The 26695-nt window shown below is 43.5% G+C and overlaps 1 protein-coding gene across 1 annotated transcript in view; it reads left to right on the top strand.

The window, feature by feature from the left end:
• LOC126263249 (trichohyalin-like) overlaps nt 1-26695 on the top strand; it is a 191515-nt gene that overhangs the window by 117180 nt on the left and 47640 nt on the right. Inside the window, exons 4-5 of the mRNA XM_049960333.1 lie at nt 8911-9091; nt 21003-21181. Coding sequence (XP_049816290.1) covers nt 8911-9091; nt 21003-21181 — 360 coding nt within the window. The remainder of the gene's footprint in view (nt 1-8910; nt 9092-21002; nt 21182-26695) is intronic.

Below are 26695 nucleotides of genomic sequence, written 5' to 3'. Positions count from 1 at the left end.
AAACTGGGTGATTTGTGTTACTATGAGGTTTTTATTAACTACTACTATCGCGGCTTTCGCGTTTGGTGTTCCAGCTATTGTGATGTAATGTGAGGGGAGCCCTGAAATTTTCCCGCCTGACAGAAAAGGTTCCTGAACGCAGGCGATGTCTGCTTTTGTTTCTTCTGAGAGCCTACCTAGTTCCATGTTTACTAGGGTACTGCCCTGGCACTTTAGTTGTATTACCTTCAGAAGGGATATCTAGTGAAGGAAAAACACTTGGGTGTGGTTTCTTTAGAATCCAGAAACACACGTCCATGTGCTCTCACGAAGTCCTTGTATAGTTTCTCTAGGTTTAGGCCCTCTCCCCTTCGTGCACATTAAGCTTACATAGCTCTTTGGGGCTCGTTGGCGGATTTTCGACTCTTAGGATCATCCTGTCAGTTTGTTCTGTAGTTGGAAAGCAGATTTTATCTCCGTTTTCATGCTTAGTTCGTATTACATAGCAAAGAACTGTTTGAAATACATCCTTGTTTTATAGTCTGCTAAGCCATAGGTTAACTTCTAAGTTTTCGTAGATTACGTAATTAACGGTTTTCAGGTTGGGGTCTTTGGTTGTATCTGGTTGGTGTTCTTGACTTTTTGTTTGTTGCTCCGACTTCGAGTAATTTTGTAATGCAGCACGTCTTTCCTGCTTTATGGTTTCTGGTAGTATGGAGTTCGATGTGTTTTCGCTGAACATTTCCCCTGATAGTGACTTGTTGTTTTTGACCTCTACCGGGGACTTGTTCGTAAAATGTGACTGTTGTGTGTCCGTTTCTCGGGTGTTTGTGTCTGGTGTTGTGCCGGTGCAGGATGTGTTTTTCTGTTCAGCTACATTACTGTTTGGTTTTTCGTAGTGACTGTGTGCGCTAACCCCGTAGACAAAACGAATTGGTGTAATATAGGTTCCACATTTGGTTGTATCATATTCTACCTGTTGAGCGGGTAGTGTGCAATTGTCTTTGTCTGTGTTTACCTGTGGTGTTGGATTTCTTGTGAACTCAGTGAGATCTTCATTCTGAGGATGTTCAAGGGCGTCGTTGTATTTCACTGTTCCATCTCGCAGTATTTCGTCTTCCAGTTCGTCTTCGTCAACTCGTAAAAGGAGACCAGCCTGGAAGATAGCCCAATTAAACATGTGATGTTTCAGGTGCCTGGCAGCCTCATATTCTAACGCACCCTGCATGCACATATCGTCTATATAGTCGGTAATGCTGGCGTACCTGCACTGTATTGTCTCCCAGCACTGAGGCATTACATTAGTATCGGTATCTGCATTTGGGGGTTGTAATATCTCCATGTGTTGCCACTAGGTAACGGCTCGCCACCAGCCTCTCATCCTAGTCGACGGCGATTTGTACCTTTGCCTCTTTGTGTAATTAGTTACGTCTGTTCCTGCGTGTGTTAGGGGGGTGGGTTTCTGACAGTTATGGTAGCACTCCTTATTAATGGACGTTGTCCAGGACATCGTATTCGGTGCTCTCTATTTGTCTATCGTAGAGCTGTTTATAAGTAGGACAGTATGCACCCCCCCCCCCCCCCCCCCTGCCTTAACGCATGTTCTGTTTCTGTGTTTGCGTGGTACACAGCCTACAGAATTCTCCAACCTGCATTCTGACTTTTTGTGTCCCGGTTTTGCACATCTTCCACATACTGGATCTTTGTTGCAACGCTTCGATGGGTGACCGAAGCCCCAACAATTAAAACATTTTTGTACAGCAACAGAGTCGTTGATGTACAAAGATTGAAATTGAATAAAAACCCTTTCTTTTTGAAGCAGCAGTAATCGTACTCTTGGCAACACTCCTAGAATATTGTTTACTGTCCTTGTGCGCTTTGGTCTTGTTTTAAATTTTATTTTAACCTCGTTATCGAACTCGTCTTTAGTAATGTGTTGACTCAGGTTTATTTCGTAGAGCTCTTCTAAGAATTCCTGGTCAGTTAAATGTGTTGAGACATGGTGCACTGCCAGCAGGGATCTGAATTTCTTGGGTTTTTCACACCTAATGTCCTTAAGCTGCGCTGCTTTTTCTATTATCTTTTTCTTGTCTACTTGTGATTCTGTTTCAATTGTTACGGTGTTTTCTGTTGACCTGATTGATTTTATTTTCAATTTGTTTTGCTTGGGGTTAATTGTTTTAGTGATGGTTTCTCTAATGGTTCTCGCATCTTGGTTCGTTTCTGATTTAAAGAAAAGTGTGCAGAAATGTTTAGCTTTTGTTTGTTGAATGCGTTCCTGTACTTTGCTTTTAGGTTTTGCAGTTGTACCGGCAGCCGCAACCGCTGCAAATGAGAGTGCAAGGGGTTTATTTTCTGACTTTAATCTCTGATTTTCGGATTTGAGTTCCGCTATTTCTTGTTCCAGGCGCTGAATGCGTTCCTGGGCATGTGGTGCGTTTGCTACCGCTAGTTCTTTTCTGAGTCTGGCGTTTTCAGTTCTGAGCTCTTCATTTTGTCCATAAAGCCTTGCTTGACCTAGTGCGAGTGCCCAAATTTTGTCTCTAACCTGCGATGTAATTGTGGTTGACTCCCTTTTTTGTTTTAGTTCATTCTGGAACACCGCTAAGATCTCATCTACAGCACTTATCACTTTAGTTTCCATTTTCTTCCTTTTGAGAATTAAATCTTCGCTAGACACCACTCGTCTTATTGCCCCCATGCTCCTGCCCGTCGGAGCCGCATCACTGTTTCGACGTCCTCCGAGCGATATGTAGCTCACATTGATTGCGGGAGCGCGTTCGGCATTTTCCAAAGTAACAGCGGCTGCCGCCAGCGTGGACGAGGTTGTTTGCTCCAGTGTCCGCGTATACTCGCGGACGTGGAGCTTAACTTAGTTAAAAGCCGATGCAAATGCTTCACAGAGTGAGGCAAAGAGAGCGCACACCGGACGAAATTTGCTGTACGGCAGCCGATTCCGTTGCGCCTGTGGTTTGTCTCTAAACCGAGTGCAACCAGTTCCCTTAAGCGCAGTACGATCTGTGATTTGTTCCACAGTTTGCCGTGCTGTTACTCGGTAACGCCAGGAAATAAGAGCCACATGCCAGTTGACAGTACCTGAAGCCAGCTTTCGGTAGACGGCGGTTGTGCACTGTGGTTGTGGAAATTCAGTACGTGGTAGTGCCACCACGTGCTCCACACAGAGCTGCCAGACGTTGTGGCATGGAATCAAAGAACTCCTCAATATGCTGCTGGGGAATACTTTGCCACGCGGTTTATAAACGCGTCCACAAAGCATCAGCTGTGGCTGTAAGAGAACCTGAACGAACAAGTTCCCGGTCGACCATACCCGAGACATGTTCAATGGGTGACATGTCAGGTTAGCAAGCCAGAGAAGAACTGATATCCATCGTTATTTGAAGAAGCCTTGCACATTCCTCGTTACATGCGGCCGGGATTTGTTCTGTTGAAATATGGTAAGTGGAACGGCCTCTAGGAAGGCAGTGCCTCGGGCAGTAAGGCCGCCTGATGTAGCGGTAACTGTTCAGATTTCCCTCAAGACGTAGGAGGCGAGATCACGTGTTATAGGCAATGGCGCCCCGAACAGTGACACTTGGCGTTTGTCCACTATGCCGCAAAACAATATTTGTCCGCTTTGCCACTCAACAGTACAGTCTGGCCGATTAGGTTCACCACGGCGGCGTCGAACGCGTATGCTGTCATCAGAGCAGCATAATTTGAAGCGGGACACGTCTTAAAACACTACATTTTGCCACAAGCATGCCAGTATCGGCATTCATGTGTTGCGGTGGCCCGGTGTAATGTTAAGATCTCTCTATACAGCTTAAGCGTTTTCGTGGACTTACTTCTTGAAGAATGCTGGTCCTGCTTTCTTGCAGCGCCGATGTCTTCTGCTAGCACCGGACGCTTCTCCGAAGATTTCACTGCTAGGAAGGGGAAATTTTCACTCTCTCGCTCTCTCTCTTCTTATTTAAAAAATACGCTGCTCTTGGAATATCGCCCGCATCTCGTGGTCGTGCGGTAGCGTTCTCGCTTCCCACGCCCGGGTTCCCGGGTTCCATTCCCGGCGGGGTCAGGGATTTTCTCTGCCTCGTGATGGCTGGGTGTTGTGTGATGTCCTTAGGTTAGTTAGGTTTAAGTAGTTCTAAGTTCTAGGGGACTGATGACCATAGAAGTTAAGTCCCATAGTGCTCAGAGCCATTTGAACCATTTTTTTCTTGGAATATCATTCAGTGCACCAGAACATATTTATTTTCACTTTGTCCAAAAAAACAACTGAACATTATGACGTAAGCCCACACATTACCGAGTACTTAGAATCAGTTAATTACACATTTTTGAACAGAATTAACACATAAGCTTTTATCGTGGCTGACTATCCACGTCCAGTCCATGTACTCTCAACAGCAGTTCAACGTCTAATAAACAGTCACTATTTCGAGTCTCTCCATTTGTTTTTTTTTTAACAATACAATGTTACATTACTCTTTGCAGCCGGTAACGGAGCTTCCGGGCCGTATTTGCTTCTTCTAGGCAGGTCGCGCTGAACACCTGCCAGCGCCGACGAATTATTTCCCTTCCAGTTTCGCCTGCACAAACAATAAATGGATGCAGTATCCCATGCTCATCCTTACGCCCTGCTTTAAAATAACGCTTGTTCGAAACGGCTGGAACACTAGTGTCTCCAGACTTTCGTAAAATCCTGGGGACACGACAGTGCCCATTGCAGTCCGTGGCATTTTGAGGGTTCGGGTAAATGGAATCCGACGCAATGGTATGCGTGCCAGCAGCCAAGCTCGGAGAAGACCCCGTCGGACCGTCGACACAGACATGTCCATACCGTTTGCAGTGCTCCAGAGTCGCGCCAACGCTGTGGACGAAGCTGTTCTGTCAGTTACGGCGAAGCGGACAGGGTGACTGTCATCTCGCACTGTGGTCACCTTGTGTCGTCCAGTACCATGTGGGAGCTGTGTACGGCCCTCTTCTTTCCACTGGTTCCATATACACCTCACTGTTGAATCAGCGTGCCGCATGTCACGGAACGGGAGGCCCACCCCCCGGAGAAAAACCATACTGCCTCGTTCGAACACATCCACATGCCAATGTTTCACCCTGTGATTTCGATCAGCAGAGGGGCTCTTGGTTACAGGTTTCCACTTCGTATGACTATTGTGCAACGACTCAGCGATGCTTGTACATTGACCTGTCCGGTTACGCAAAAGGGGGAGCTGTTGGGCCTAGGTGCACGCCACCTCTCTGCGATTTGAATCACTTATCAAGGTTCCGCTGTTCTACACGTTCTCTTATCATGGCGTGTTGCAGACCACTGCTTCGGAGTGTTTCACTTTTGAAAAGTAGTAGTGTGTGGCCTATACCATAACTTCATTGTCCACGTCAGAATCCTTTTCATTAAGCTCACTCTACGGCTTTGGGTTCATTTCAGGCCTGAGATCCAGTAGTATCGTTGAGTCTACGTGGTTAAGGTTTGATTTAGATGTTCTGTTAAGTTTTTGTGCCTCATGGCTGATTTTTGCGCTCCACTTTCGTACTTGGATAGTAGATTTTGCAACGCATCTACAAACTTCGACGAAATGCCAAATTGCAGTCTCCCTCGGTGTGACGTGAAGTAAATGGTGGCCTCCGATGGCTCCAATCAAGAAACGTACTTTAAAAGAAACCTGTTGCAATCTTCATGATTCAAAAATTTCTGCGTTGTACTTTGTTACAATGAACATTAACTTTTGGTTCGGTAATGAGGTCCGTGACACACTTAAATTGTCTGAAGTGCTCAGCGTCCATTTTACATAATGGAATGCTGAAACCGTGGAATGTGAGTTTATGGTGGGCATTCATTCAAGATATTACAGCTTTTATAAAGAAATTGCCATCAGTGTAGCCAGCGAGCGTTCCTACAGCAATGTATATTTTTGCTTTAGGCTCTAATGTAAGTGAGTATCAGAGAAATCAGTGAGACAGCTCTTCGAAAATTTTCATATGTGCACTGGAGGGGTGGAGTAGAGATAACGCTGCTTTGCCATTAGATCAACAGATGTCAGTAGCGTGCGTACAAGGTATACTTAAGGCCATTGCGATTCTCAGGGCCTGAATTACGAACATAGTTGTAAGAGTGAAAGTACGAGTTAAAAAAATTGCTGCAATGTTTTTCCTCTCTTCTGCTGCGGATATGTCCACAGCGACTCAACTAACAGCATGTGTAACATATGGGAAGTAAGGTCAAAAACCATAAGGGAACTGCTGGAGGAGAGGGAAATGGAGGTAAAGATATCCTTCTCAAGCAGAAAATGTGGGACTTTGAATTTAAGAATTTTATTATTTCGTAAGAACATTGGTCTTGTGTTAACAAGCGCCTCTGTCCATTGAGACCAACGTTTCTAACGTATTTCAGAATCTAGGGCTGGCAACGAAGTTTCCGGTAGTCACAGAAAGGCCCTGAATGTTTCGCGTGATTAATAACATGGGCAACAAAATATCGGAAAACATAACAAAATATACCCAGACATGTAACATGGATCCGTCGGCCGGTAAGAGACAGTGCAGGAGTGAACGACACAATTACACACAATCCCAGTTGCAGAAACATGACAGAATCCAGATATAAGATACAAACAACTTAAGAGAGAGAGAGAGAGAGAGGGAGAGAGAGAGAGAGAGAGAGAGAGAGAGAGAGAGAGAGAGAGGGAGAGGGAGAGAGAGAGAGAGATAGGTAGTAGGATGGCTATACTGTTTGAACCAACGTCGGTTCCATAAGGAACATTGGTGTTCCATCACCACAGAGTATTGTAAGGAAATATGGGAACAGAGCAGTCAGTGGTAGCCCCATTGGGTTTTTATTATTCTTGCATATTCAGATTTCAGCTACGAATCGCCATCTTCAGTGCATTTATGTGAGTTGTAATCCAACGAACTAACAGCATTACATGTCACTGTTCGACTTTACTAGTGTTCAGGCAGAGGCAGCTGTCCTCCTGGGCAAGGAGCTCGTAGATGCGATCTGCAGCAACTCGATGAGGTGTGGCCAGTCGATTGGTTGCTAGGGATAACGGCCTGTAGTTGTTGCTCAGCGTTCGCTATGGGTGCTTGTCTTTTTGAATCGATTATAGCATGTCATCTTATTGTTATGTACGATGTTCCGGATTTTATTTTCAATGAGTAGTCACAATGCGCTTAACGTCAGTTAAATCCATATATCAAATTCTGTAGGTACGAGTGGGACAAGGACGCAGCAAGAACAACCACAGAGGCAAAAATGAGCTGTCTACGTTTGTTCCAAGAGCTGACCAAGATGGGTATGCGTTTGATTGTTCCCTGAAAGCGACAGAGGGCGAGATGGTGCTCTCTCTCGCCCTCTCTCTATCTCCCTCTCTCTCTATGTCTACTTCTAAATCTACATCTACATTCATACTCCACAAGCCACCTGACGGTGTGTGGCGTAGGGTACCTTGAGTACCTCTATCGGTTCTCCCTTCTATTCCAGTCTCGTATTGTTCGTGGAAAGAAGGAGTCGGTATGCTTCTGTGTGGGCTCTAATCTCTCTGATTTTATCTTCATGGTCTCTTCGCGAGATATATGTAGGAGGGAGCAATATACTGCTTGACTCCTCGGTGAAGGTATGTTCTCGAAACTTCAATAAAAGCCCGTACTGAGCTACTGAGCGTCTCTCCTGCAGAGTCTTCCACTGGAGTTTATCTATCATCTCCGTAACGCTTTGGCGATTACTAAATGATGCTGTAACGAAGCGCGCTGCTCTCCGTTCGGAACCGTGCGACTGCTACGGTCGCAGGTTCGAATCCTGCCTCGGGCATGGATGTGTGTGATGTCCTTAGGTTAGTTAGGTTTAAGTAGTTCTAAGTTCTAGGGGACTAATGACCACAGCAGTTGAGTCCCATAGTGCTAAGAGCCATTTGAACCATTTTTTGCTCTCCGTTGGATCTTCTCTATCTCTTCTATCAACCCTATCTGATACTGATCCCACACTGGTGCGCAGTATTCAAGCAGTGGACGAACAAGCGTACTGTAACCTACTTCCTTTGGTTTCGGATTGCATTTCCTTAGGATTCTTCCAATGAATCCCAGTCTGGCATCTGCTTTACCGACGATCAACTTTATATGATCATTCCATTTTAAATCACTCCTAATGCGTACTCCCAGATGATTTATGGAATTAACTGCTTCCAGTTGCTGACCTGCTATATTGTAGCTAAATGATAAGGGATCTTTCTTTCTATGTATTCGCAGCACATTAAATTTGTCTACTTTGAGATATTGCCATTCCCTGCACCATGCGTCAATTCATTGCAGATACTCCTGCATTTCAGTACAATTTTCCATTATTACAACCTCTCGATATACTACGTCATCATCTGCAAAAAGCCTCAGTGAACTTCCGATGTCATCCACAAGGTCATTTATGTATATTGTGAATAGCAACGGTCCTATGACTCTCCCCTGCGGCACACCTGAAATCACTCTTACTTCGGAAGACTTCTCTCCATTGAGAATGACATGCTGCGTTCTGTTATCTAGGAACTCCTCAATCCAATCACACAATTGGTCTGACAGTCCATATGCTCTTACTTTGTTCATTAAACGACTGTGGGGAACTGTATCGAACGTCTTGCGGAAGTCAAGAAACACGGCATCTACCTGGGAACCTGTGTCTATGGCCCTCTGAGTCTCGTGGACGAATAGCGCGAGCTGGGTTTCACACGATCGCATTTTTCGAAACCCATGCTGATTCCTACAGAGTAGATTTCTAGTCTCCAGAAAAGTCGTTATACTCGAACATAATACGTGTTCTAAATTCTACAACCGATGTCTCTCTCTCTCTCTCTCTTTCTCTCTGTCTGTGCGTATGTGGCACTGCTTTGTAGATTAAGTGTTGAGCTAGCATGTTGACGTTTTATGTGACAGATGGCTCGAGAAGAGCAGGACGCCCGTGAGAAGGCGGACCGCGACCGGGAGATGCGGGAGACGCTGGACAAGCAGGTGGCGGGGCTGGCCAGGCAGCGCGAGGAGGAGCAGCGTCTGCGCCAGGAGCAGATGCGCCACAACGAGCACGTGCTGCAGCAGCTGAAGCTGGAGCAGCAGGGCCGTGAGTGTCCGCTGCGGCCTGCAGGCTGCAGCACGAGGCTGAGGCGCCGCCGACCTTGCCTTCCGCGCTCAATGCATTTACCGACCCTCCAGCGCCGTAAAAGCCTCATTTTACCCAGTGTCCCTCTCATATACGCCACACGCCACACAAAATCGTCCGTAAAACACACTCTTTTGCCGAATGTTGTAGCGTTGCTTTTTTTTTTTGGGGGGGGGGGGGCAAAAAGAAAAAGAATTGTTATTTTATATTTTTTTTAAATGTGGAAAAAGTGGATATTTTGGTGGGCCACTTGGCAACAGAATCAGGGATTGATTACACTATTTTAATAACATACGTTAAGCATTAAATACCTGAATAAGAGAAACATTATCATTTCTGTGCGTTTTTATATTCGCGATGTAGTCATACCCGGAACCACACTAAGGGACCAGAAGATTTATGGACTTTAAAAGAAATGCAACACTACACAATTTAAAAAACTTGGCTCAGATATAATAGGAAAACGATAAAACGATAATGTTCCTTCTGCCTCATGCTGCGTTCCGCCCATCAGCGTGATCGTAATTTCTGGTGATGAACTAACACAAAATAATTATCAATTGAGTGAATGAGGAGATGGAATTCATCAAGGTTAATTTACTAAAATAAGCACACTTATCTGTTACACACTTTTTTTTAATGCTACGTACCTTTTCATATTGAATCACAATAGATGACCATTGTGGTTAAATACTTTATACCTAACAGTCAAAATATCCTCTTGATGCTGTCTGTTCGTAATCAGTTACAAGAAACTACATGTTTTCTGATTGAAAAAAATAACAATTAGCATATTCACTCAATATTTTCACATAAAATATAAAATACAGTTGCGGAACGCAGCAAGTCCGCGTCCGCCTTTCATAGAATACCAACAGTAAAAGGTGAGGCGCCAAATGCCTCATTTGTCTTGAAACAACAGAATTCTTTTTTGTATCATTAATCGATACATGTACATAGAGATTTAGAGGCATCGCGCAAGAACGGCAAAGATAAAGAATAATGGATTCTGTCGCTTCTATGCGATGGTTCAATTCTTTTACTTTACAATTGTTCGATAACTTTCAGCCATCAGGGGTGTACTATTGAACGTATATTACTGTTTGTGAGGCGAAAATTACTAATATTACAGTGTCCAACATTGAACAGACAAAACTACGCTGGATACTGGACCAAGCCCTAGTCATGTAGAGATCTTCACATAGTCTATTTTCAACACAAACATAGGATAAAGTAAAATGTGCACATTTCCATATTTGACCTGCCTGAATGGCCACGCGCGCATTAACACGCCCCTTCCAGGATTCCGGGAGGCGCCCCTCCTGCTGAAACCTTCCCGTCTCCTCTATACCTCTTTTGTTAATGACAACCTTTCCTTAGGATTTCTACCTCGTGATTAATAATAACAAATGAAATCTTCCCTTTGAAATTTATTCTCTTTCTCAATCTTCGCATACAAATTTAATAGCTGCTTATTAAAAGTGATTTTCTGATTATTTCGACGAAATATAGAATGTGTCGTCGTCGTGGCCCTCAGTCGTTACCTGCAATAACCCAAAATTGTTCCTTACCTTTTTGTTACTGTTACTAGATCGCCATCTGACTGCTACATCGTACTGTGACATGAATATACTTACTCTGGTTTACTATACTCTATTAACTGCTGGTGGGCTGTCATAATAAGTGGCTGTATTTATTACCAAAGCTGACGTTATTCTTTATTAGCAAAGCTGATTTTATTCTTTAATTAATTTGACTCAAGTTACGTAATTCATAGTTACACTTTTTCTGGACGACAAAAAAATTTTTGCGAAGTTTTACGTTGGGATGGATTATAATCAGTAATGCAACACTGCTGGCAAAAATTAATTATATTCTGAAAACGCTTCAAATATTTACTGTTGGTAATGAAATGATTTTACAAACGTTCAAATGGGACTTACTTTTTACAATAATCTTACAACTAGTATTGCGCAAACATACCTTCAGTGGTCTTGAGTTTCTCAAAAAATTAATTGAATAATATTAGTTCCTCTTATTATAATAGTTAGCTGATGTCTCTGTACATCCGTTTATAATCTCTTGTAAATCATAGCTAGTGGCTGACAAGCACACCGCTCCTCTCAACCTCTCGCTTCAGACATGCTACCGACTCGCTTCACATTTCGCTTACTACTGACTTCCTACGAACGCTAAAGTGCGGTCTCTCCTGCCAACAATGCTTTCTGATGCAGACAATCCCTGCCACCATTACAAAATGTATCAATGCGTGGTCTTCCCCGCTTTTTTCTTAAAATGTATCCATACGTGGTCTCTCCCGCCCTTTTAAAAATTATATCAATTTGCGGTCTCTCTTGCCAACAATACTTTGGTGCAGACATTCCCTGCTACCACAATTATTTCCAGCATGACAAATATTAGTTATTACTACTTAATCCTATTAATAAAATATAAACATCTTTCATAAATTGTGATTTGACAATAGACAGTAGAAATATACACGTCTTACACTGCAGATGCTTCCATCCGGTGGAACGACGACGTCTGATGAGCTGGCCAGCCTGAATGTGTGTTTTTCGGTGGTTTCACTGCTCCAAGGCGGTGAGTGTCACACTGATTACCGCGTCCTGTCTCAGTCACACAATCTGGAAATGTTTAGGAAACTTACAAGTACCTAATCAGGAACGAATTATTTAGTGTCGCCTGAGTGCTTCGCTAGTTCGGTTTTTGAATCTTTGCATATAATTCTAACTTATTAGACACAGTTCGTGCGTTTTTGGCGACGCCTACAGTAGAGTTCCGTAACGCGAATCAATAGTCGTTTGTTCATTTGTTTGAAAGCTAGTCAGTCAGTCAGGCATTAGCGACCAGCCGAGACAGAAGCAGCATCACGGAGGTAACCAATTATGTGACCTTTGAGAGTCTCTAACCAGGAACGAATTGTATAATTTCATCATTCACCAAAGAAGATGAAGTAAATATCAGAATTCGGATCAAGAATAGCTGCCGACGTGGGTAACGTTGAAGTACATATCCTCAGACTAGTGAAGCAACTTAAATAACCTAACAAAAGCAAGTCTCCCGGTCCAGATTTTATACCAGTTAGGTTCCTTTCAGAGTATGCTGATACAGTAGCTCCATACTTAACAATTACACCGTTCGCTCGACGAAAGATCCGCACCCAAAGACTGCAAAGTTGCACAGGCCACACCAATATTCAAGAAAGATAGTGGGAGTAATCCACTAAATTACAGGAGCATATTCAGCAGGACTTTGGATCATATATTGTGTTCGAACATTATGAATTACCTCGAAGAAAACCTTCTATTGACACACAGTCAACATGGGTTTACAAAACATCGTTCCTCTTTACAACAACTAGCTGTTTATTCACATGAAGTGCTGATTGCTATTGGCAAGAGCTTTCAGATTGATTCCTTATTTATGGATTTCCGGAAGGCTTTTGACACTGTACGACACAAACGGCTTGTAGTAAAATTGCGTGCTTATGGAATATCGTCTGAGTTTTGCGACTCGATTCGTGATTTCCTGCCAGAAAGGTCACAGTTCGTAGTAATCGACGGAAAGTCATCGAATAAAACAGAAGTGATTTCTGGCGTTCCCCAAGATAGTCCTTTGCTGTTCCTTATCTATATAAACGATTTGGCAGGCAATCTGAGCAGCCATCGTAGGTTGTTTGCAGATGCCACTGCGGTTTATCGACTAGTAAAGTCATCAGAGGATGAAAACAGATTACAAAACCATTTAGAAGAGATATCTGTATGGTGAGAAAATCGGCAATTGTCCCTAAATAACGAAAAGTGTGAGGTCACCCACATTTTTTGTCAGTGCAGTACCGCTTTGGGCAAATTTGTAGAGGTCTGAAGTGGCCATTATATAGAGAGAGCGCGTCATAAAGTTTTATTGGTGACAAAATGATGATTGAAAACATAGTTTGGTGACCTCAGAACCCTTTCGGGGACCCTGCAGCCCTTGCCATATGCTCGCTGCGTGAGTTTAAATTAAATTTACGCTTCAGACTGCATATTACATGCATAGTATTGGTGCATAAGTACGGTAACTTTGGATCTCGGTCCAACATCATATATCGTAAAAAAAAACTACGAAGTTCCCAGAGAATATCATCCAAAAACATATTGTAAAAATATCGACAATCTGTCACGAATGAAAATTATAGAAATTTCCATCCCTGCAATTAATACTTTTCGTACCCATAAATCATGGGTTTTTGGAATTTTGTCTGCAACCACCCATGAAAAACTTTTACTTTTATAGCCCACCTTAGGCCCACCCTAGACCACACCTAATGAAAAAGAACAAACCGGTTTGCTTCATTTACCTGGCCTGGAGGAAGTATCTTATGTTTAAATTTGGAACTTGTGTGGTATTGTAGGTATACAAGTGGTCGCTAGGCCATGGGCTATCCAAACACTTGACCCCTTCATCTCTGCGATCAAAAGAAACCGACATATGACCCCTGAAAAATGATATTTTGGAGCGCAGCTTTTTAGAGCATGTTGGTACCATGCACTGTCGAGCACAGACCGTGTATGCCACATTAGTTCCATAATAACGCAGCTTTTGAGCAGAACAGAAGACAGACTATCATGGCGGATTTTCATTCAAACTTTAAGACATCGTGGTTTCAAAAACCGCTAACCTCTCTCATTGGCTGACCTAAACAGATCTCCAGATATACCAAATCCGTCAATGCATACACAGAGAGATTGCTCAAAGAATTTATTTCAACTACTCGTAACTGAGTATAGCAAAACACGTCTAGCATTGCTACGACAAATGGCGGATGAAGAAAAGGAAAAATATTGTGAACAAAAATAGAATTTTAAATGAACAGGCACCTTACAAAACGACAAAAGAATACTTGTTGCAGATTCAGGTGGAATGAAAAGGCGCTCGTTGTTAATTGGCCGCCTTCCAAGTTCTCTGCAGACTTGTTAACTCCAGTATGAATAAATGAATGTAGCTGAATTGATTATATCAAATAAGCTAGGCGACATAAGGAATTCGTTTGAAATTCATTAATTTATTCATGAAAACTTAACTCTGGGTGTAGCTGAAATAATTATGCCACAATCTCTAGGAGGCAGCCAAATTCACAAAATGCACACTCAGAGTGTCCCTCACAATTCAATAAAAACTGATCAAACTGTTCATTCCAGAATGTATGTCAACACATATCGCTATGAAAATTTTGAAGTTGCTCTATGGCTTCACTCGCGAAAAACTCTTAACTCATTATGTGAACTGAACAAAGTCCTTACATTCACTACGCGGCTACTCGTCACCCAAAGAAGCAAATCACAGACATTTTACAAACTAGCGACCTGTAGCCTTCCCACTCTAAAAACAAGATACTCTCCAATCCCGACATGCATTAACGACACTACTTCTTTTAGTTTGCTTCCTATATTGACTCCCACTGTCGTCTCTGTCTTAGCAGGCCACTTCACCCTAGTGCGTGCTTTAAATTACAATTAATACTTCTTTTGGATCAATTGGCCAACAGTAAAAGGAAGTACACAATAAGTCGCACTAAAACATGGATCAAAATGACATCAGACACCACATATTTAAAATGAATAGCGTGTTATAAAATGCTGCATTGACATGGATATTGTGTTGCGTTTCTCATATTTAGTAAGTATGTGTAAGTTTAGACATGATTTCAACTAGTTTTGTATTCAGTGGGGTATGTATTAAATGTTTGTAAATATCATATGGTGGCATTTATACTCTACACGCTCGCTGTGCATCAGTGGAAATGCGTATGTGGTGTGAGCTGGGAAAGCCCATTGACCCGGCATAGCTTAGTTACCTTTGTAGTTGCCTCATCTGTTAACTATCTCCACAGCCCTAAATGCCATATAAGGGTGCGTTTGATACAACAGCACTTCTCTAATCTTTCCGAACTGAGAACAATTTGGTCCCATGTCCTCCTGCCTTGAGGAGGATTTTTTTTTTTTAAGTTGGTCCTTGAGCTCACGGCTTAAAAATCACTCTCGCGATGGATCTATATTCAGCGCAATTATGGACAGCTGCATACGCAGCATGGCTCAATATTCCACAGGGTACTTCCAACGACTTATTGAGTCCATCCACTACGCCGGTCAAAAGGAGGTCCGACACGTTATTCGGAGGTGTCCCACGACTTTTCTAACCTTAATGTATACATCTACCGGAATTACTAAATGGCCAAACGGAAACTGAATTTAGCAGACTGTTCCGATTATTCAAAGGACTACTCATCACACAGCATTAACTTGGACGTAAACAGTCATCTGCCTTGACATACATTCCACCGTGGCACCATATCCCCTCACCCCTTCGTCCTTTGTCTTTCGTATCCCATTCAAAATTATAGCATCATTCTAGAGCATCTGTCGAATACCCAAAAATTATTTTATTTATTAACATTTTGCGGATGTTAGAAATTCATAAATCATATAACACGGAAATTATATTTATTAAATAACTGTCATAGCGTCGCAGGAGAAATTTTCATATACTTACAATGGGAAAACGAAGAAAAAAGATACGTATAATGGAAAGTATGTGAACCATACCCTTCGCTAATGATACACATGAACCACAATGGACAGGACATCACTAGACGGTAAAAGCGACACGTTGTTGACATATGCATGCATTTCTGTCCCTCATGATATGTACCGTCTGGTTATAGCTGCTGCACATCATTCGATTGGTAACCCTTTGTAGTGTGAATGTTCTGGACGTAGTTGTTGACTTCTTATGTATCTGTTATGTCGAATTAGGCGTCTAATTAATTTAGTTTTGTTTCTAAATTATATTAATCAATTTTCACTTAAATTTCTTTTAATATTTGTTCATTACATTTTCTTTCCGACAAGGATTTTTTATGTCTCTTCTCCATTTCCATATTTCTATTGATAATAAGCATTCATTTCTCGTTTCCCAACGTCCACTCTTCACAACCACTTGTTAAAATACTCCAAATAAATGTCTTGATGAATTTATTTCACGTTGTTATAGGGAAGTGTATGTTTGTCTATAAATTTCTCTTATTGCCAAACGCTTCGTTACTTACTGCATTCCTACATCATTTATTTTCATTTACATTTCGTTTCATATTTTAATTTTTGCCATTACTTACCTCTTTGATTTATCTATCATCAGTATTTTAATCTTGTGTGTGTTTATTTTATATTTGTGAATATGGAAAATGTCAGACAAATTTTTTTTACATGAAGGTCATGTCCTTTTCAGATTCTGCTATGACTGCAGTTTTATTGGCCAGGCAAATACATCGTGTTTACCACTAATTTTGATTCCTTTCATGCTGATTTTTGCTGTTTGTATTGGACTTTCTATAAGTAAATTAAAGAATTAGGGAGCGATGACACAGCCTTCTTGGACACCTCTTGTGACCGCAATCTCTTTCTTAGTACCACTGACACCTATTTTTGTACTCTGGTTTTTGTACTGATTGATAATACATCTTTCATCCCTTCAGCCTGTTCGAATTTTATTCAGTTTTCCAATCAGCACATTCCAGACCACTCTACCTAAAATCATCTGTAGGTCAATTAATACCGCATACATTTTTCTGTGCGTCTCAGTTCTTCTTTCTAGGATTATTTGTAGTTCCAAAGTAGGTTCCCTGGTACATTTCCTTTTCCTAAATCCAAATATTCCTAAATGTTGGTTAACGCCTACATGCGTTAATAATTCAATTTCTATCCGAATACAATTACACAGTTTGAACAAATATTTTGTTAGGTTTTTTTTAAATACGTGCGAATGCTAGAGCTTGTAACTATCCACATGTATTTCTAATTGAGAGAACCACTTGCTTTAAGCCCAGCTCATATAGTTTTAGGCTCTAAAGAACTGAGTTCTGTAACGGATCGGATCAGGTTTTAAAGGCCCTCCTTGCTCATTTGGATAAGAAATCCAAACTGAAAATACACTGCCAGACAAAAAAAGTCAAGGACTCATAAGGTAAGAGGGAACGAAATGAAATTTCGCGGACTGAGAAAGTATGGAATTTCACTGCAGTGGTTACAAAATCGAGTCAAAACTACGGAGAATTTCGCAGTATGAATCCACGTAACAGTATGACTTTGCGCGCCCTCTGCCCTGGATGCGTACACTGATTCGGTTAGGAAGGGTGTCATAAAGCCATTTTAGCCTCTCCTGAGGCAAATTTTCTCACAATAATTGTAACTGGTGCTTGGTATGCTGGACACTGGGACCGTGATGCAGCTGACGTCCGCACTTGTCGCACACACATTCTACAGGTGGCAAATGTGGAGCTCATGCAGGCCGTGAGAGCGCCTCAGTCCCGCACAAGCAGTTCGTAGAGACGGGCGCCACGTGTGGACGGGTATTGTCCTGTTGGAAAAGGACAACACGGTACTGTCGCTCGAGATCTAACGCATGAGAACGCAGTATGTCCAAGACGTAACCATTGTGCCGTCAGTGTTCCGTCAACCATTACCATACGTGAACTGAAGCCATACCCGTGACACTAGGGGTAACACCGCTGAGCCTCTCCAAGCAAGACATTAGAGGAATGCGATCTTTCCTCAGGTTGACGCCGTACTCGTCGACGATGATCTTTTCGGTAGTGCAGAATAGCTATTCGTTGCTGAACTCAGTGCGATGGCAGGCATGAGCAGCCTATGCTACCCGGTCGCGGCACCACTCCAGACGCAGCTCTCTCTTTGGTGGTATCAACGACAGCCTACACTCGGGACGGAAATGCCCTGGTTCAAATGTTCAAATGTGTGTGAAATCTTATGGGACATGGTTCCTAAGCTTACACACTACATAACCTAAATTATCCTAAGGACAAACACACACACCCATGCCCGATGGAGGACTCGAACCTCCGCCAGGACCAGCCGCACAGTCCATGACTGCATCGCCTGAGACCGGTCGGCTAATCCCGCGCGACAATGCCCTGGTCTGGCAGCTGCTGGCCTCCGACGAATGGTGCTGAGTGAATCACAGTGTTGTAGGGAGTGCATAATCTTTTCTCTGATGCCATTTGCTGACGTGAAGGAGCCACCATACCATCATACACACTCACTGATTGTGTGTCTTCTCGGAGCTTCACTTATTTTGGCAGTCAGTGTAAAAATTACTATCCTGTTTGTGCATTTCGACAAACCAGTTGTGTGAGAAAAGTAATGACACTGTTTTTTTTATCTACCGATACTGTCCTCTTCAAAGTAGTTGCCATCGGCAGCTATACTCCGGCAGGGCTGTTGTTCCCAGTCTTGGTAGCAGCGGTGAAAAGCTTCAACTGGTGGAGCCTTTAACATGTCGGTCACCTTCTTTTGAATTTTCTCCAGAGTCCCAAAACGACGTCATGTTAAGAATTTCTACAGTTTCGGGAAAACAAAAATATCACAAGGACACAGATCAGGTGAATAGCACGGCTGTGGAACAAAAGGAATGCCTTTTAACGTCAAAAATTCCATGATGGAAGTGGTCGTGTGGTATCGGGCGTTGACATGAGGCAGCATCCAATTGTCTGCAATGTCAAAATTTCCTGTATAGTAGAAGTGTTTAACGACTCACCCTGCGTCCTCACTGTTTGTTAAACGTCGGTCTAATCTCAAAAGATCACGCACACGATCAACGTTTTCGCCGGTTTTTAAAGTTGGAGGCCTTCCTGAGCGTGGTTTATCTTCATTCAACTTGTACTCGTAATTCCAAAAATGATTTTTGCCAACAAAAACCCTGTGCTCTTGATCAGCAATGTTCCCCATAGGCCTTTTCAACTTAGCAAAGTTTACACACGCAGATTCCCCAAGTTTAATATCAAACTTGTTAGCATAACATTGCTCTAAGCTCCGCTGTTCCGTTCTCGTAACAGACAACAAAAACACAGTTTCACTGATGGCTGTCTCAAAAGTCACGTGACGGGTGTACGGAGCTGAAACTCGGACTGAGCATGTGGAAGTGATGGACACGCCGTTCTACAGATGTAGAACAACTCAGTGTTGCCAGATTGCTCGCAGCGTTGTCAGTCCCATTACTTTTCTCACACACCTATCATGACCAGCTATTCACCTTGTGCACATAGCCTAGTGATATACTGTGACCAAAGGTAGCCGGACATCTCCAAAACATATGTTGTTCATATTAGGTGCATTGTGCTGCCACCTACTGCCAAGTACTCCATATCAGCAACCTCAGTAGTCATTAGACATCGTGACAGAGCAGAATGAGGTGCTCCGCGGAACTCACGGACGTCGAACGTGGTCAGGTAATTGGGTGTCACTTGTGTGATACGCCTGTACGTGAGGTTTCCACACTCATGAAGATCCCTAGGTCCACTGTGATAGTGAAGTGGAAACGTGAAGGGACACGTACAGCACAAAAGCGTACAGACCGACCTCGTGTGTTGACTGATAGAGACCGCCAACAGTTGCAGAGGGTCGTAATGTGTAATAGGCAGACATCTATCCAGACCATCGCCCAGGAATTCCAAACTGCATCAGGATCCACTGCAAGTACTATGACTGTTAGGCAGGAGGTGAGAAAATTGGGATTTCGTGGTCCAGGCCGCGTGGGATTAGCCGAGCGGTCTAAGGCGCTGCAGTCGTGGACTGTGCGGCTGGTCCAGGCGGAGGTTCGAGTCCTCCCTCGGTCATGGGTGTGTGTGTGTTTGTCGTTAGGATAATTTAGGTTAAGTAGTGTGTAAGCTTAGGGACTGATGACCTTAGAAGTTAAGTCCACACACATTTGAACATCTTTGAACATGGTCCAGCGGCTGGTCATAAGGCATACATCGTGCCGGTAAATGCCAGATAACGCCTCGCTTGGTGTAAGGAGCGTAAACATTGGACGATTGAATGGTGGAAAAACGTTGTGTGGAGTGACGAATCACGGTACACAGTGTGGCAATCCGATGGCAGGGTGTGGGTATGGCGAACGCCCGGTGAACGTCATCTACCAGCGGGCGTAGTGCCAACAGTAAAATTCGGACGCGGTGGTGTTATGGTGTGGTCGTGTTTCTCATGGAGGAGGCTTGCTCCTCCTGTTGTTTGGCATGGTCCTATGACAACACAGGCCTACATTGATTTTTTAAGCACCTTATTGCTTCCGACTATTGAAGAGCAATTCGGGGATGGCGATTGCATCTTTCAACGCGATCGAGCACCTGTTCATAATGCATGGCCTGTGGCGGAGTGGTTACAAGACAATAACATCCCTGTAATGGACTGGTCTGCACACAGTTCTGACCGGAATCCTATAGAACAGCTCTAGGATGTTTTGGAACGCCGACCTTGGTACCAGCCCTCACCGACCGACATCGATACCTCTCCTCATTGCAGCACTCCGTGAACAATGGGCTGCCATTCTCCAGTAGCCCTCGAGCAAATAATTGAACGTATGCCTGCGAGAGTGGAAACTGTCATCAAAGCTAAGGGTGGGCTAACACCATATTGAATTCCAGCACTACCAATGGAGTTCGCCACAAACTTCTAAGTTATTTTCAGCCAGGTGTCCGGATACTTTTGATCACATAGTGTAGGTTCACCGTTCATTTAATCTTTCACAAATAATTACATGTCTAGTTCTGTTCAGTACTTTTAAATCTTGACTTACTAATCGCTGACTTAGAAAAACAGATGGATCTCGTAACTGTAAGTTCAGCGCTGAGCTACGTCCTTCAATAACATACTTCAGCTCGTGAGACAGAGCATGGGTCACACGAGTCGAAATTAATCGATTGCAAAGGATGCTGATGCTTACTTAGTTTAGTGAGCGTATTTATTTATTTATCGAACTGCACTGTCTTACTGTTTGTGCGACTTGTTGTTGTTGTTGACAGTGGCGGAGGAGCTGGAGAAGCGGCGCGCGCAGCTGACGGCCGAGCTGCAGGAGCAGATCGCCGTCAGGCACCGCTTCCTGGAGGAAGCGAAGCGGCAGGAGGACGTCGTGGACCAGACGTTCGCTCGGCTGACGGAGGAGGCCCTCCGCAGGGAGAAGGCGCAGCAACTCGACCTCTCGGTCTGACGCCACAAGTGATAGCCTCTCTTCCGTTCCTTAAAAGCTGAGTGGCCGAACGTCACGGGAAGGATTCTGGCTACGTCGCTCAAACGCGCTACTAGATACTGCGTTTGGTATCAATCTTGCCACGATGTCTGAGCAATCTGTTACAGGCAGATGTGTGGTGAGCATGGCAGTTCGTCGCGAGTTAATACACTACTGGCCATTAAAATTGATACAGCAAGAAGAAATACAGATGATAAACGGGTATTCATTGGACAAATATATTATACTAGAACTGACATGTGATTACATTTTCACGCAATTTGGGTGCATAGATCCTGAGAAATCACTACCCAGATCAATCACCTCTGGCCGTAATAACGGCCTTGATACGCCTGGGCATTGAGTCAAACAGAGCTCGGATGGCGTGTAAGGTACAGCTGCCCATCAACACGATACCACAGTTCATCAAGAGTAGTGAAAGGCGTATTGTGACGAGCCAGTTGCTCGGCCACCATTGACCAGACGTTTTCAATTGCAGAGAGATCTGGAGAATGTGCTGGCCGGGGCAGCAGTCGAGCATTTTCTGTATCCAGAAAGGCCCGTACAGGACCTGCAACATGCGGTCGTGCATTATCCTGCTAAAATGTTGGGTTTCGCAGGGATCGAATGACGGGTAGAGCCACGTGTCGTAACACATCTCAAATGTAACGTCCACTGTTCAAAGTGCCGTCAATGCGAACAAGACTTGTAACCAATGGCACCCCATGCCATCACGCCGGGTGACACGCCAGTATGGCGATGACTAATACACGCTTCCAATGTGCGTTCACCGCCATGTCGCCAAACACGGATGCGACCATCATGATGCTGTATACAGAACCTGGACTGATCCGAAAAAATGACGTTTTGCCATTCGTACACCCAGGTTCGTCGTTGAGTACAACATCGCAGGCACTCCTGTCTGTGATGCAGCGTCAAGGGTAACCGCAGCCATGGTCTCCGAGCTGATAGTCCATGCTGCTGCAAAGGTAGTCGAACTTTTAGTCCAGATGGTTGTTGTCTTGCAAACGTCCCCATCTGTTGACTCAGGGATCGAGACGTGGCTGCACGATCCGCTACAGCCATGCGTGTAAGATGCCTGTCATCTCGACTGCTAGTGATACGAGGCCGTTGGGATCCAACACGGCGTTCCGTATTACCCTCCTGAACCCAGTGATTCCATATTCTGCTAACAGTCATTGGGTCTCGACCAACGCGAGCAGAAATGCCGCGATACGATAAACCGCAATCGCGATAGGCTACAGTCCGACCTTTATCAAAGTCGGAAACGTGATGGTACGCATTTCTGCTCCTTACACGAGGCATCACTAGAACGTTTCACCAGGCAACGCCGGTCAACTGCTGTTTGTGTATGAGAAATCGGTTGGAAACTTTCCTCATGTCAGCACGTTGTAGGTGACGCCACCGGCGCCAACCATGTGTGAATGCTCTGAAAAGCTAATCATTTGCATATCACAGCATCTTCTTCCCGTCGGTTAAATTTCACGTCTGTAGCACGTCATCTTCGTTGTGTAGCAATTTTAATGGTCAGCAGTGTAGTCTTTGAATCTGGTATGACAAAGAGAAAGACACATGGGTCATAGCATATCGGCATATACTCGTAGGCATGAATTCAGGTTGCTGACATTAACAGAATACAAGTTTTGTCTTCAATAGTACAGAGACAATGTTCCCAATGTGAACCTCTGCATTGGACGAAGACAAGTATTTCACTAAACAATGTCACAGCGCGTCTCATTCGCATGGGAGTAAGGTGGCCAACTACAAACCATATTGTCACCAATTTGAATGTCAGGCGTAGGCAGTCCATTTCTTTGAGGGCTGTATGGAGACAAAAGCACCACACAGGCTGCAAGAAGAGACAACTTCATAGTACCTTCCCATGAGTTCTGGCCACTCAATGCAACACTTACTTTCGGACCTGCACTACGTATCAAAAAACGTAGACAGTACGTAAAATGTTCTGTCACGAAACTAACTTTGTCTAATCTAATTACACGCACGAGTAACAGATCAGAGCCAGCAGTACAATATTTATCAGAAATCCTTTGCGGGTAGATGACCGTCACGAGACATCGTGGAACACACATAAAGCGTCGGTTTTCTGTAAGCGCTCTACTGCCGCCGAAATTTCCGTCCAAGAAGCTACAAGACTGTACTAATAAACAGTAGAGAAGAGATAAGATGGTGGTTTCATTGCTTCAGATGTTCTACATAATCCGACCCCACTCGAGTACAACGCAGAGAACGTTCATACAACGTTGTGAAACTGTCGGAAAACTCATTCTTTGTGATTTTGTTCCACTTGCGCTTCACATTGGCTCGAATGACCATCATGTCGTCAGAACGCTGAACCATCTTATGAATTTCTGCATTTTTCATTTTGTGGTACGTTCATACTGATAAGACCAAGTCTAATGACCCGTGATGATCTGTCCATAAAAGAATGTTCTCTTTTAGCGTTTCAATCAAATAGTGGCAAACGTCCATGCGTTCTCCGTTTTGTTTGGTAGCCAACGTGTGGCGGACGAACTCTGCAGACATTTGTCTCTCCTTCAAAACATTCCAGAAAATGACTTGCACACTGCAATGTGCGACACAACGATTATGATACACTATGGATGTATGTCCACTACTTAACACTGACGCTCACAAATGACTGATCTAACCACCATTTGCTGTATAACTTCTTAGTTCAAATTGCCACCGTAGTTATTATGCTAACGTTGGTTATACGCCGGTAATAAAATCAGTCTCGTAACTTCTTGGACGATGGTATACACAGGAGATGTATCCGAAACACCGAGGCATTCAGATCACACACTATTGCGTCCCAAACGTTGCAAGGCATCCGAAATATGCTCGACAATGTTCATGTCTGGCGAGCTAGGTGGCCAGTGTAAGTTTTTAAACTCAAGAGAGAGTTCCTGCAGCCACTCTACGGCAATTTTGGACGTGTGGGATGTCGCGTAGTCTTGCTGGAATTGCCCAAGTAGGTCGGAATGCACAATGGACGTGAATGGATACAGGTGATCAGACAGGGTGCTTACGTACGTGTCACCTGTCAGAGTCGTGTCTAGACGTATCTAGACGTATCAGGGGTCCCATATGACTACAATTGCACATCCCACACCATTACAAATCCTCCACCAGCTTGAACAGTCAACCGCGCTCGTGGAGGAGTGGTGACGTCGCACCATAAAAACTCCTTAGCAACCGTATGGCCAATTTGACAGAACGTTGCACAGAATGGACTGCCGTCCGTAGCTATAACATCAGCCTTTTGAGAACAATGTGTTTTCTGTTCTTCTAAATGTGTATTTCTTCCAGTTGCCTCCTATACTGTACTATACTATATTGTACTATGCCATACTATAATAAATGTAGCAGGACGACGGTTCAATCCCGCGTCCGGCCATCCTGATTTGGGTTTTCCGTGATTTCCCTAAATCACTCCAGGCAAATGCCGGGATGGTTCCTCTGAAAGGGCACGGCCGACTTCCTTCCCCATCCTTCCCTAATCCGATGAGACCGATGACCACGCTGTCTGGTCTCCTTCCCCAAACCAACCAACCAACCAACCAATAAATGTAGCAGTTATTTCCGTGTAAAATCCAAGTCCCATCGAACTATGTCACTTGGCAGTGTTACGTAATCCGTAGTTTTTTACGACAGTGTTCCACAAAAACTTCCTTCATATTTAGTAAATTCCAATTATTTTATTACTTATATCCTTTTCTGATTTTACCGCACTTCTGACTCTTTTCATTATTGTTTTCCATATTATTTGTGTGTAAATTTAATTTCTTCTAATGCTTTGTTAATTTGGTGATATTGTCTTCATAGAATCTTGAGATAATTGCAACTGACTGAACAGGATTTATTACCCGTGGAAAATGGTTCAAATGGCTCTGAGCACTATGGGACTTAACATCTTAGGTCATCAGTCCCCTAGAACTTAGAACTACTTAAACCTAACTAACCTAAGGACATCACACACATCCATGCCCGAGGCAGGATTCGAACCTGCGACCGTAGCAGTCCCGCAGTTCCGGACTGCAGCGCCTAGAACCGTTACCCGTGGAAGTTCAAAGCTTAAACACTTACTTGATTATGTGAAGAAATTTGGGAAAATATGACCACATTCAAGGCGAACGGGACCTCTCGACATGCGTTCCTTTTCGTCGTGAATTTAAATGTGTAGTATCAGAATGAATGTTGGATGCGGAACTGAATTTCGATTTTTTAACCGCATAGTGAGTACCACAAAGTCTGACAACCTGGAAAGAGTCTTTCGGCATATTTTTCATATTTTCAAACGCAGGCTCAGCAGTGATGACTTTATATGTGATTCCTACTCGGAGCGTCCTAAGGAGCACGCAAGCTGCCAATAGATCAGTTAGCCAATTTTCGTTTAGCAGAAGTGACTTGATAATTATGAAATTCCTGAGGCGCTCCCTAACCAAAATATCGTTCTACCTTCATATTTACTATGGTTTCCTAAGATTTTTGTTCACAATGCAATGACTAGAATTTATGTAGGCAACAGATTACTTTTTATTTTGTGCTTACATTTCTAAATTGCTAACATGTTACATTGATCAAATTATAAATGTATCTATCCACTCATTCTCGCTCCTTGTGGAATCATTTAGAGTACAGTACACAGAAATACGATTCGTAGCTGTTATCTGACTACACAATGCCCATAATACTTTTACACATGCATATTCGTGGACAGTGGACAGTGAAATAATGTGATAATTCCTTTCGTAAACCTCAAAGATAAGCGAACATTACAGTGAGTGCTTGGCAGTGAGAATTAATAGTTACAAACAGAACACACTATTACAAAAATACCGTCCTAAAATGTTGTTTTGGTTACACCATTCGTTTTGTATTAGTTGTTACATGTGAGGCAGATGGCCGACGTTTTCGAATATTATCCAAAATGGGACTTTCTTGTTCGAGAAGGCTAAAGAAAGCACTTTGGGAACCGATTATTAATTGAACAGTGAGGTCATGAGGTACTAAATACGCCATCTTGACTTTTCCTGCACCTAACAAGGGAACCTCCCCATCGCACCCCCCTCAGATTTAGTTATAAGTAGGCACCGTGGAAAGGCCTTGAAAAACTGAACGCAGATAAATCGAGAGAACAGGAAGAAGTTGTGTGGAACTATGAAAAAAATAAGCAAAATATACGAACTGAGTAGTCCATGCGCAAGATAGGCAACATCAAGGAGAGCGTGAACCCTGGAGCGCCGTGGTAGCGTGGTTAGCGTGAGCAGCTGGGGAGCGAGAGGTTCTTGGCTTAAATCTTCCCTCGAGTGAAATTTTTAATTTTTTATTTTCAGACAATTATCAAAGTTCAGGTACTCACACGTAATCAACTTCGCTCTCCAAAATTCCAGGACATGTTCAGATTTGTTTGGACATATGCAGGATTTGACGGTCTACACACGGAAA

This window comes from Schistocerca nitens, chromosome 6 (genome assembly GCF_023898315.1).
Source record: "Schistocerca nitens isolate TAMUIC-IGC-003100 chromosome 6, iqSchNite1.1, whole genome shotgun sequence".
Lineage (NCBI taxonomy): Eukaryota > Metazoa > Arthropoda > Insecta > Orthoptera > Acrididae > Schistocerca > Schistocerca nitens.
The sequence above is the reverse complement of the archived record's forward strand: the minus strand, read 5'-3'. Positions and strand labels throughout refer to the sequence as shown.